General features: G+C 40.1%; 1 protein-coding gene across 1 annotated transcript in view; it reads left to right on the forward strand.

Annotated features, from left to right (window-relative positions):
- Window positions 1–12,877, forward strand: part of atp10a (ATPase phospholipid transporting 10A) — a 44,100-nt gene that overhangs the window by 12,061 nt on the left and 19,162 nt on the right. The window contains exons 6-10 of the mRNA XM_008407639.3: window positions 324–454; window positions 2,336–2,588; window positions 2,670–2,887; window positions 2,964–3,158; window positions 7,897–8,452. Of these exons, the coding sequence (XP_008405861.1) occupies window positions 324–454; window positions 2,336–2,588; window positions 2,670–2,887; window positions 2,964–3,158; window positions 7,897–8,452 (1,353 nt within the window). The remainder of the gene's footprint in view (window positions 1–323; window positions 455–2,335; window positions 2,589–2,669; window positions 2,888–2,963; window positions 3,159–7,896; window positions 8,453–12,877) is intronic.

A 12,877-nucleotide genomic window follows, 5' to 3' on the forward strand; every position in this document is an offset into this window, starting at 1 on the left:
GATTTTAAAAAAGATTAATTAAAACCTTTATTATGTGATTTATGTGATTGGTTTCTATTTTGTGAGGGCTTTTTTATTCTTACCATATGTTTATTTATATACACGTTTATTCATATATAAGTGAAATTGGAATCCATACGAACTTGGCCTATTTAAGCGTACCTTGTATTTGTACTGTTATTGAGAACATAACCAATAAATTAATGGTTCCTATGAGGAATTCAAAGAAAAAAAAAATCATTAAAAAAAGGAATACATTTTTTTTTTTTATGTTATTTTTATGTTCGCCGTCTTTCTGCTGACCTTTGCTGTTGCTGTTCCAGGTCACGGGCTGTGGATGTTTCAGTACGGAGATAAGAGACCCGTGTTTGACGTTCTTAGTCCAGAAGGAACAGACTTATCACTTGTGATGTCAGTCATTTATCTCTTCCTCACCATGATCATCATCTTTCAGGTACAAAACTGGGAGAGGTGTGGGGGTGGGGGCACAAAAAACCAAGTGAAACCCAGATAACACGTGCAGGGACAAACCGTATCAGTATTTCTAAAAGATTCTCTTCCACTGTATGCAGGCAGCTCTGTAAATCAAATTGTTAGCTGAAATTATTGCAACCTCTGAGCATATGACCTCTAAATCTTTATCTCCACTTAGAAAAAAAAACAAACCCTCAGCATGCAGTGAGGATGTATGCTCTTCATGCCTCACACAGCCTCTCTGCTGTGCAGGATCAAGTTGGGGAGGGAAAAGCTATCACGGAGATCTATTGATCTGTTTGCTTGTGACCTGGATCATCGGTGAACGTGTCACGCCGCTCCGTGTCATTAGCAGCGGATCGGTTTTGATCTGCAGGGTTTCTGTAGAAAACGGTGGATGAATGTTGGCGTGGTCGGTGATGTGTTTTAGCTGTGTAAACAGTGGCTGCATTTGCCATGCGGGGGAAGAGCGGCAGGGTGAAAGCGTGCAAACTTAACTGCCTTCCCAGATGTTATGACTCAGTCTTCTCAGCAAAAGTGTTAATGGAAATGTCCCATCATGGCTCACGCCAACCTTTCTCTGAAACAATCAAGCAAATGCAGAGCACACTTTTTAAACAGTCTTCCTCCCAGACCATGTGGTACTCTTCTGTTTGTGTATAAAACTGCACAAAGCTTTTTTTATGTTTTTAAACTTTCTTTTTTTTTTTTAAGAAGAATTGATGAAACTCAACCAATTTAAAAGTCTGATATCAACTTTATGTGAGTCCATGAAGCATTTTTGAAATATTTTCTTCAGTGGCTTAAAAAAAAATTATACCATCTTTTTTTCATTTATTCTCGGTTTCCTTTCTAAAAAAAACAAACAAAAACAAAACGATGTTACAAATGACAGAAAATATTTTTAAAATTCTCAGTTTTACTACAAAGTTTCAGGACCTGGCTACAAGAATTTTTATCTTATTATGACAATATAATCTTAATATTAGTATAAGATGCCACTGTACTAGATTAAACATCTTAATATTACAAGATAAAAGCTTTGATAAAATTAAGACCTGATGTGACCAACGACTCTTCAAAGTGGTCTCAATTGTTTGCACAATGATATTAATTTAATGCTGATATGTTAAAAGATTAAATATTTCTATTGAAGTATCATCTATAAAACTTAACAAGATGCTCAGCATTCTGCATTTTAATATTTTGTTTTTTCATGGTAAAGTTCCCATAAAGTACTACTTCATTCTCCTAGTATTACAAATTTATTTGTAATATTATTATTTTATTCTCCTAATTAAATAATTAAAATTGTAGCTTGGCCCTAATATTCCATTATAGAACTGACCTGAATTTAAAGTCCAAAAAAAAAAAAAAATCATAGTTCTTATGTGACGTCACACTTTCGTAAACCTTGCAGCTGACAATTGTCTTGGTAGGTATCTGTAGCTAGCTGTCATGACAGTTGCTATGGAGTTATGTCAACAGTAAACAATCTGCATTCTCTGTCTCATACAGGTCAAATCTGAAAGCAGTAAAAATGTTGTTTATGTCATTCTCTTGCACATTGGTCAAGTCTCGAAGCCACGGTTCATCTATGCTTTACTCTGCGCTTGCCTACCAAGATGGCGCTTCAGTGGCACGGATCACTTCCTGTTCAGATTTGTAGGAGCTGCGCATAGAAGCAGTAAAACTTTGCTTGTCAAACAAGATGGCGGCCCTTGGTGTTCTGACATCATTCTGAACTACAGAAACCCAAGGAGTGCATTAGTGGGGGAATACCAATGGCAAAAAGTCAAATGTTAAGCTCTGAGAAGTGGTTCAGACTGTCTGTCTCTGTAACTTTCCTTTCCTCTCCCAGGTGCTGATACCCGTCTCGCTCTTCGTGTCGATTGAAATTGTGAAGATCTGCCAAGTGTACTTAATCCATCAGGACTTGGATCTGTACGACGAGGAGACGGACTCCCAGCTGCAGTGCAGGGCGCTTAATATCACCGAGGATCTGGGCCAGATACAATACATCTTCTCCGACAAGACGGGCACGCTGACGGAAAACAAGATGGTGTTCCGGCGCTGCACTGTGGCCGGAGTGGAGTACTCGCACGACGCCAATGGTGAGTTCAACCGGCCGATGCGCAACGCTGGTTTCCCCTTTAAGGTCCTTCCTAACAGCTGGGTGTCTTGGCACGACGCAGCTAGAAGGATCGCCATGTATCAGGAAATCGATTCCGAGGAGGAGGAGTTCATGTCCCACGGAGGCACCCTGCCCAGACGGGACAGCGTCACCAGCCATCAGAGCGGACGCGTCGTGCTGCGCTCCCACAGCACCAAGTCCCACCGCAGGACGGGCAGCAGGGCCGAGGCCAAGCGGGCCAGCATCCTCTCCAAGCACACGGCCTTCAGCAGCCGTATGGTCAGCTCACCGCTCCGTCCAGCGCCGTCCTCGTCCGCTCCAGTCCCCCCTTATGCGTCCCTTCTCTGTCCTGTAGGAGAAGGATGTCACCCCCGACCCTCAGCTCCTGGACAGAGTCAATGAATCCAGCAGTCAGCTGGACTTCATGCGCTTCCACCGCCAGTCCATGTCCCACCTGCCCTCCGGCCTCTCTGATATCATCGATTTCTTCATCGCTCTCACAATCTGTAACACCGTGGTGGTGACCTCACCTAATCAGCCCAGGCAAAAGGTAAGGCGCGGCGGCTCCCACAGGCCTTCTGTTTGCTTTTTTGAATTTTTTTGTATGCGTCCTATAGTTCTCAACTTAAAAAAAGAATTATTTTTATCAGTGGCCCTAATCCTCTTCTGCACATTTCCTGTGGTGTATTAAATAAACACAGAATTGAAGATGAGTAACTTCACTGAATGAAGATAAAACATGTTTCAACCAAAAATACACTTGCCGTTTTTGTTAGTTTCATAAGTTTTTTTTTATTTGAAAAAAAACTGATTTGTAAATTTTTTCTTTTGCCTGATTTTATTTTGTATTGCTACCTATATGAATTACTATCATTTTTATCTTTAAAATAGCAAAATTTCCACCTAATTTTATGTTTTGATTTGATGATTGATAATTTGATCATTTACTCAGTACTTGAGTAAACATTTTACCAAAGACTTTTTACTTTAACTTGAGTCATTTCTGGCTACTGGCTATTATGGCTACTTTTTACGGTAACTGGAATAAAAATATGTCAAGTAGTTCTACTCTTACTTGAGTACAATGTTTAGGTATTCTTGTCAAGTGAATGTGCATAGCCTGTAATTTAGTTTTCTAAGTTCCAATTCAATGATTGGTTCAGAAAATCACTAATATTTGTGGCATTATAAGCAAGTTTTTCATCTTTTAGGTAGTCAAAGGAGTTTAAAAGTTCTCAGTCATCCTTCCCAAGCTTCCACTTTCACTAGTTGCGCTTTTCCTAAAACTTTCCAAAATAAAGCAAAAATGTCTGTGTGCACGTACCTTTCACTGCAATTCTTTGATGTTCTGTGTCCAAACACAACCGTGTATCCGAGTTTTGTTATGCTCCTGCGTGAGCCTGGGTGTGGTTGTCCTGTTCTGTGGTGATATCCTCCCCACCCATCACACAGCTTCTCCCCCTCCACCTCCCGTCTTGTCTCCCACCTCCCCACCCAGAGGGATGGAGCCGTTGCGATTAAACTGCACAAAATGACACATTATTCATGCGAGTTTGTCCTTCAAGGTTATCGCTTTAGATGAAGAAAAAAAATACAAGCCATGCACAAAACAAAATCAGCAGCTTTGATGCAGCCTCCCTCCAGCTTTCGTTTCCGCTTGTCTTTATTGTTGTGATTTGTTGTTCCCCGTGCCGGTGCGATTGTTGACATTTTATTAAGATGCCCTTGTAGCTAACCCAGCCCATTGAAGGATTTATACTTGTGTATTTGTGAGAGCTGTGAGTTCTGCAGTCGGACACCGCGGAGTGAGTCACCCTCCGTGTTGTCGTACAGCACCACCCCGGCATGAAGGACTGGGCAAAGGATTTTTGCCAGGAGAGGCATTTTCATCAGTGCAGGAGGGCGTAGTGATGGATTTATGCTAATTAAAAAGAAAGGAGGGTAAAAATTGCTCTGAAAAAGTCCTAAATTTAACCCACATATAAAATACCTTTAATCAATTTTCTAAAAGTTAAGTAAATTTCTCTATCACATTGGTGCCGTTTAATATAATTTAAGTAATACACTGATTGAGAATGCATCGATACTCGATTTGTTTGACTTAAGTACTTCCTGGACTGGGCCTGTCATGATAACTCAGAATTGTCCCAGACGTGATTGCAATAAACAATAATGTTTCGAGATAATTTTCAAGTTATAGAATGATAATGACGTGGAAATGCAAATACACCCTCTCAAAGATCAATAAATCTTTATTTCTAATGAGCATTTAACTCTGGAAGTGGAAGACATTTTAAAAATCCAAAACCCTAAACTTTTTCTTTTCTTGTAAGGAAGACAAAACAGAACTGTTTGGAAATATGTTCATTAAAGAAAAACATAGACCCTTTGCTGCTAATTTATTGAATAACTAGATATAAAAGTGCAACAACATACATTTTTGTTATGAATCTTATTTAGATTATTCAACCATCAGATTACTAATTTATCTTTCAGAAGCCCCTTGTCAATCATGAAACTTCTTTGCAAAACATACTTTAGAAATGTGAGCTGTGGACGTCAGTGCTGCTGCGACATGTTTTGCATTTTGGACTAGAATAGCTTTAGTGATGCCTTCTAGCACAACTTGAACACAACAATATTCTTTTCCAGTGTCACATCGGATCATTTCTAGGAACAAAAATTAACCCCCATGGGCCTAGAGAACCGACTTTTTCCATCAGTCGCTGTTTGTGAGTGTCGCTTGTACGTCAGAATTATAGACGTACAAGAAACATGTGAATACAAAGGTTTCTCCAGTGATTTTTGTATTTAAAAAAATAAAATATAATAATAATCTTAGCCCAACTTTTTATTTTGAAATGGGTTCTTTTATCTTTTGTAACTCTGAATTACTTTCAAAGTACCTCAGCGGTACTGAAAGTGAAGTTCTATTCTTGCAGTAACAACTTCCACACTTGAGGGGCGTTGTGGTTAACATGACCTTTTCCCAACAAGCAAACAAACCATTCTAAGTGCTGCACGGTTTGTTTACTTGCTGGAAAAAGACCCGATTTCTCAGTTTCCGACAATCCGAACTGGATAAACTGCTACACATGCACTCCCCCTGAGTGCCTAAACTGGTGAGTGACTTCAGTTTCAGCATTACATCTCTATTGATTTGTTGGGTTCTTTTACTTTATCGCAGGCCATTTGTTGTTGCCTTTTGTTTGATCTCCTGACAAACTGTGCAGCATAGTGTTCAAATTTAGGTGGTAAAATGCTGATACAGAACCAGCAATGCTACTCCAAGGGCAGCAGCTGTTTCCAGGCAGTATTTACTAGCAGTTGCGTACTTTCAGGCTGAGTGTACCAACCTGATGACCCAACCTGTTTTCCTTCAACAAGCCTTCCTCTGCTTAGACTCCTGTCTTTCCCAAAATTAGCTCAATGTTTGCTCTCCTCGCTGATCCTCATAGTTGGGTCACATGGGGGAAAACTGCTTACGATTGACTGCCAGGAAGTTCTCAGAGTTTTTTTCTGTGTGTGTGTGAGAATATAAAAGTCCAAAGTATTTGAGTGCTGTCAGAAACCAGCTGTTTGAGATCCTACAGTTTTGTTAAATGTTGCAGCTGCAGCTTGGTTTTATTTTAAAAACCTTGAAATATTCTCCCTTTTTATTTCACTTTTTTTTTGGTACATGTACTTGAAACGCTTTTGATGTGGCCAGGTTTTGGCTCAAACTGCGTATCAGTGAAGATCATCATGTTGCCTGTGTGAAAAGTTTTGGTTTAGTTCATCAACACCTAGCAAGTCCAGGTTATCATGACTTGGTTAGTACTTGTACGTTGCAGGGTTGAAGATTTATTGTAAGCAATGTAGTTACTATCTGCTTTAAATGAAAGGGAGTTGTTTTATTTTATGCTCTGAAATTTTGAAAACGCTATACTAGGTTGTTTTTTGGACTGTGTGTTGCAAAAATATTGATGTATAAACCTTTTGCCCTCTTTTGTCATGTTACATCCACAAATTTATTATAACATTTCCAGAGTTTCCCTCTGAAAACCTGCTGATAGAGGCGCTACAGCAGCCCACCATGATTTTGTTTAAAGAAATGTTAAAAGTTACAAAAATGCAAAGGTGCAAAAGTAGACATCATAATAATTTGGAAATAATGGTGTGAGGTCAACAGGCATGTGCAGGGACCGCACAATTAATGCACACCCCTTTGCTTAATCCATCTTTAAAGGTAAAAGTAATTTTATTTATATAGCACATTTTCAGCAACAAAGCAATATAAAGTGCTTTAGAGAAATTAAAAGGAAATACAACACTTTACTGTCACTGGTGTATTAAAAGTCCTATTTGAATTAAACCATGCTCAGCCTGGTGGGGAGGCAAGTAAAGCCTGGAGGCCCACCAGGCTTATGATTATGATTCACTGGGGGAAACTTGATTTCATTGAGATTTTATGTCATAAAGGTCATTCAAACAAATAAAATGACTGACTGGTCTGATCAGTGACTTTGATTGGGACATTTCTACAAATAAACCTGGTATGATCTAAACCGTCCCATTTGAGCTTTGCCTCTATGCTCAGCAGTGTTGTTCTGTCCTCTTAACTGTTTTTTGTCCAGGATTGTCTTCTACTTAATTGAGTTACTAAGCATTTGCCAGTGTTATTATTGCAGTAGCTATTTGGTGAAAAATCATACACATGTAATGATTCCTCTTTGCGCCAAATAATGTTCCTGAAAAAAGTACCCCTGTATATTCTAGATACAAAAACTGGACAGTGGAAACGTACAAGTTGAAGAGAAACATCAACATTGCTGTTTGTTGGCATGTTTCATGCAATGCGCTGAAACTTCTGACCAATTACGCAGCACTTCGAGCTCTTTGGAAATAGTTTGGCCCGGACCTGGTGTCGAGTTTGGCAGGCACTGAAATGGCGCGATTTACATCATGTGCCTACATCAATGAAAGCCGATTTTGGCACTTCAGGGCCTTACTGTTCTCAACTATAACACTGTAAAGACAAGATAATACTGATAATGGATGGATGAATGGATTGACACACACCTTGCAGTTAAACAATTTAATTTTCAGATGTTGGATTGAACAGTATTCTGATGTCCAAAAGTCTGGGATATTATTCTACAAAGTAACTATACTTCAACTTTTCCAAAACATTCTCCCTGCCCATTGATGTTTGTGGTTGTAAAGGGATGAAGTAAAGTTGAAAGGGATATGAATATGTAACCCTCGTACCGCAGAAGTGTCTTTATCCTCTAATCTGTGTTTTCAAGGTCCGAACAAGATTTGAACTAAAGTCTCCGGTGAAGACCATCGAAGACTTCATTAAGCGCTTCACCCCCAGCCGCCTGACCTCGGGCTCCAACAGCAGCAGCTCTTCCAGTCTCAACCGCTCTTTCAACAGGGGATGCTCCAGCCTGCTCTCCTCTCCCTCAACAGAGAGCACGCTAACAAAGCTGAACGAGGAGCAGCTTTCCGGCACCCTGGAGCAAGCCTTCAGCCCCTTTACACCCCGCTACGACGAAAAGCCGCCCGGCAACCCTGAGGAAGGAGAGCTGCGCTACGAGGCAGAGTCGCCCGACGAGGCCGCGTTGGTCTACGCCGCCAGGGCGTACAAGTGCTCCCTGGTTGGACGCCTCCCTGACCAGGTGACGGTGGAGCTGCCTCACCTGGGGAAGCTGACGTTTGAGCTGCTGCACACGCTGGGCTTTGACTCCACCAGGAAGCGCATGTCGGTGGTGGTGAAGCACCCGCTCACCGATCAAATCACAGTCTATACCAAAGGAGCGGACTCCGTCATCATGAACCTCATCAAACCTCCCGACACAGGTAGGGAACTAAACGTTCAGTCATTTCAAGCTGTTGTCTGGGTTTGTGTAGTTTGAAGAGAAAGATGGTAGCAGAGGAGGGCTTAAAATTTTATCACAATATTTTGTGGTACCATTGTGGTAACGAGAAGTGTGAAGATAATAACTATTTATTGCTTTTTAGGTGACTATAGCTGTGACTGCATGACACAACAATTATAGCCTCATAAACACAAATACTGTCCTTAAAAAAACATTCATTAGTAATTCACTTCTTTAGGGCATCAGTCATATAAAAAGTGTGATTTGTATCACTAAATTGCACACAGTAAGCATAGCTAGAAGGAGAAGGAGACCGTCCTGATCTTAAATTGTTTTGCATCCTATTCTTGTGTTAAACTCTACAACACAACAGACTTTATGATGCCACTTGTTGTTTGGGCAGCATAATATGCCAATCATGTCATTGCAAAGACATGATTGGAGTACAAAACTCCAATCATGGAGTGCTAATGCATTTGATAGCATTAGCATGTCAAATGCATGTCAACTTGCATTTGACATGCTAATGCTGTATTTATTCAGTCGGACAGTCTCATAGCAACAGAGGCTCACACTGGACACAGACAACTGGCAATGTTTACCAGTAAACATCGCAAGATTTTCTAATACCATGAAATCCCACTGCTTGTGCACTTATGAAAACCTCTGATGCCTTCCAAAGCACAAAGCCTGTGTTTTGGCTTTGCACTCGTTCTTTTGGAAATAAAAGGGGCTACGTAACTACAGATGCAAGTCACACTTGGTATTTTTGTTTGTAAACCAGTATCATTTGTGCTACATTGCTTTGTGTTATCTCGTTGCATAAATAGTAATACAATTAATTGACATTTGAGGTGGTAATGTGACCAACTGTGACAAGGTTCAAGGATGTCTAAAGATGTTTTCACACCTGATAATCTGGTAGATTCAGTTTGGAACCAAAATTTCAACATTTGTTACATTTTCAGCTTGTGCAGTTCACCAGCTGAAAATGATCAAAACCAATTGGCAAAACCTTTTCCCATCTTCGCCTGTTGTGGCGCTGCACAAAGCACTGCTGAAGGAAACAACACGGGAACTTCTGAAGAAGACACCAAGCACAGCTTCCTTTTCACAAAGTGCAGACAAAAATGGAGTGGCGTCAGATTGCTGTAGGATTTGTCTTTTGTTTCTGATGAGACAGCAAGCCATTTCCCCGACTAGCGATATACTTTCACATTTGTTTTGGTTGTATTTACCCAGAATGCTCCGCGCTACAGTCTCTTTCCTGCTTTTGGAGCGGTCTCCGGCACATTTAGAGATGTTCCAATACGTATGTGGATGCCAGCGTTCACTTCAACCGAACAGAGACCTAGGTTTGTAGGCAGAGCAGAGTTTGCTTTTTTCAGTGCACATCAGAGCTCAATTGCGCATTCACACGTTCCCAAACAAACCAGACTTTGTAGGCCAACAATCTAGAGCTTGATTAAAGTGAGCTAAATGGGGCTGGTGTGAATGTACCCTAAATGTTTTCACCATCCACCTAATACTCACTATTAGCATGTCAGCCCACATAACCACTCATTGTTGACTGCTCAGTTCTACATTTATTAGTTTCTCTCTCTACCAACAGTCAAATTTCTGGAGAACAAATCTACCTCAGCCTTTCAGCTGCAGCGCATTTGTTGGATTCTTTCTTTCTTTCATAACTAATGTAATATTTCCTCGCTTCCATCCACTGAGCTTTCCTCAGAATCCCCGCCTCACGCTTTGAAAACCTCTCCCTCAGAAGATCCACCTCTTACCTAAACTCTGCTCCTTTCCACGTCAACAAACAAGATCGCAGGTTATGCAAGAACTCACTTTGAGCTTAAAGACTGCTTTCTGCTACCTTCCCCAAATAAACTTCCTTTTTTTTTTTTTATTTTCCTTGTTGCATAATCAAGGCGCTCCTTTGTATTCTAATGGTAAAGGCGCAACAGGTTGTTAGTATTCCAGGCACACAAAGAAACACTTAATTATGTTTTCTGCTAAATCTGTAGACACGGTAAGGATTCTTGGAAAGATTCAGTCCACATTAAATTCTGACGTTTGCATCTGAAGTCCTGCTTGCTACACCACAAACACTTTCATAACCGATGAACGACATAGTTATTTGTCATCATGTGGAGATTCAGCAGATAAGCCGAGTTTGAAAAAAACCCAAAAACGGTTTTTTGTGTTTTATTTTAGGAACGGATCAGAGAGAATGGCAAAACTGTTGGAGGCATATTCTTTAGCCTTACTTGGGTTTGGTCACATCCCTCCACAAGATGTAAGGGTGAGACCGTCGAGTAAGCAAAACACAAAATAGAGACTTTTTTTTAATGTGTCAACAGAACACACACAAGCTGCATTCATGTCAGAGCATTTTCTCTCCACATAAATACAATTCTCCCCCCTCAAAAATTTTTTTAAGAAATCATTTTCTGATTCCTTGTCTTATCTCTTAGAAGATCTGCTGTATCGTGTTATAGGAAGGTATGTAGTTTCTTTTGGAGTTTTAGGAAGTGAAGGTCTTCCTTACACTGCAAACATCTTACCCATGTCCATGTTCACACAGTACAGCACTCTGCAAGATGGTTTTGCTGGTAAAAAGGTAAAAGATGCACCTCAATAGTCCTTTCAGAAGCCACAAATCATATTTCCTTCAACTCCATCTTGTCATGGCAACAGAAACCTCTTCATAACTCTATGTAGCTAAGCTTAGGAAAAATGTTCAAGGCTAGCATTAACCTTTCCCCTTAGACACTTTGTAGAATATAATGAAGAGAGACGATAAATTAAAGTGACATTGGTTAAAAACTCTTTATCCACTTACTTTAAATGGGACTTATTATTCAAAATTAACTTTTTTGTAGTCCACAAATACTTTTTGTTGTTAACTTGGAGTCTGCAGGAGTGCAGAAAAGTTGAATTTAGTCTCTTCTGGTTCTTTGTAAACATTCTTATTTTCTGTTTGGTTCATATTTTTCAATCCGTTCAGTTTTCTCTCTTCCCATCACTTTTCTTTGGGGGGTTTGGTATGTCTCAGTATTTACCATGGCAAATACTGAGACGTAAACAAAGTAATGACAGTTGGTTAACAAATTTTGTGAATTGGCCTTTTATTTTTCTTGCAGTGACTTTGTAGTTCAAGGAGGCTGAATAAGTCAAAATGTTCAGTTGCTGTGTGTGTTAGCCCACACAATTTGTCGCACCGTCCCCAGGCGTCAGAACCTCTGCTGAGTAGCAGTTAATATTGGATCGCTTTAATAACATCGACTGACTTTGGCACTTGCTTATATAAAAGACATCTGTGCCTCTCGTCTTGCTCATACTTACCTGTACAATAGATAGAGAAAATATTTTGAGAGAGAGACTGTGTTGCAGTTTAATGTATTTAAACTTGAGTTTAAAGTGAGGGAATACTATCAACTCTCCTGAGCATGAAGCAGTCCTGTTCAACTATGAACACTGCAGTGAAAGTAGGAGTATGGCTGCAAAATATGAATATAACAAGACAATAATAAGTTACTCTTATCCAGAGAGCTACAACAATTTAGTGGTAGTTGAATTTCATTGTCTGCTATCTTGGCTCAACTCTTGACTAATGTTTGTACACTTTGGCATTTTTCTTTCTTTTTTTGGTTTTTATGATTCATTTGTTGATCTTGTTTTCTATTTTTCATATGTTTTAGTGTGTTTTCTTCATCCGAATAATTTAATACGAAGCAACCTGTGCACCGCTTTTCCTTGGCCTCCTGTAAGTGAATGCCTGCTATTATGTTGTTTTTACATTTTATACCTGTTCATTAGTAGCAGGAAGTTCCAGCTTCACAGAAAAATGAGTCCCCAGATATGTTATCCTCCTGTCCTGAGTGTAGATGGACACTCCTGTTTCACATGTTTTTAGACTGGCATCCCCACATTCTCTCAGATAAGGCTGGATTACAAAATAATTACTCAACTCGGCTTCCATTATGAGAAGAATGCAACTCTTTGGAATGAACACTATGTGGTTTGTTTATCATTTTAGGGGCATTTATGCAGATTTCTCTGTGAAATCCAGCAGAGTGGTGAGATTTTGGTTTCATTCTCCCTCCTTTAACAGATTTGATGGTTAATAGGTTGGGTTGATGCAGGTTGGGCTTCACCATAACACTGATCTGTATAGTGATAGCTTTGACCAGGCTGTTATTTAGTGTTAGTCAAATAACATCACACATGAAGGCGCTGAATGTGGTCTGAAGTCCCTTGAGCCTTTAGAAATTGCAGCACGACTTGCGACGAAACTCCAGTTTCACCACTGCTGCATGGTCTTGTGTAAGAAACTCTTCATCCATCCATCCATTTTCTTTACACCCTTGTCCCTACTGGGGTCGGGAGGGTTGCTGGTGTCTATCTC

This window comes from Poecilia reticulata, chromosome 4 (assembly GCF_904066995.2).
Source record: "Poecilia reticulata chromosome 4, P_reticulata-male-v2, whole genome shotgun sequence".
Taxonomy (NCBI): domain Eukaryota; kingdom Metazoa; phylum Chordata; class Actinopteri; order Cyprinodontiformes; family Poeciliidae; genus Poecilia; species Poecilia reticulata.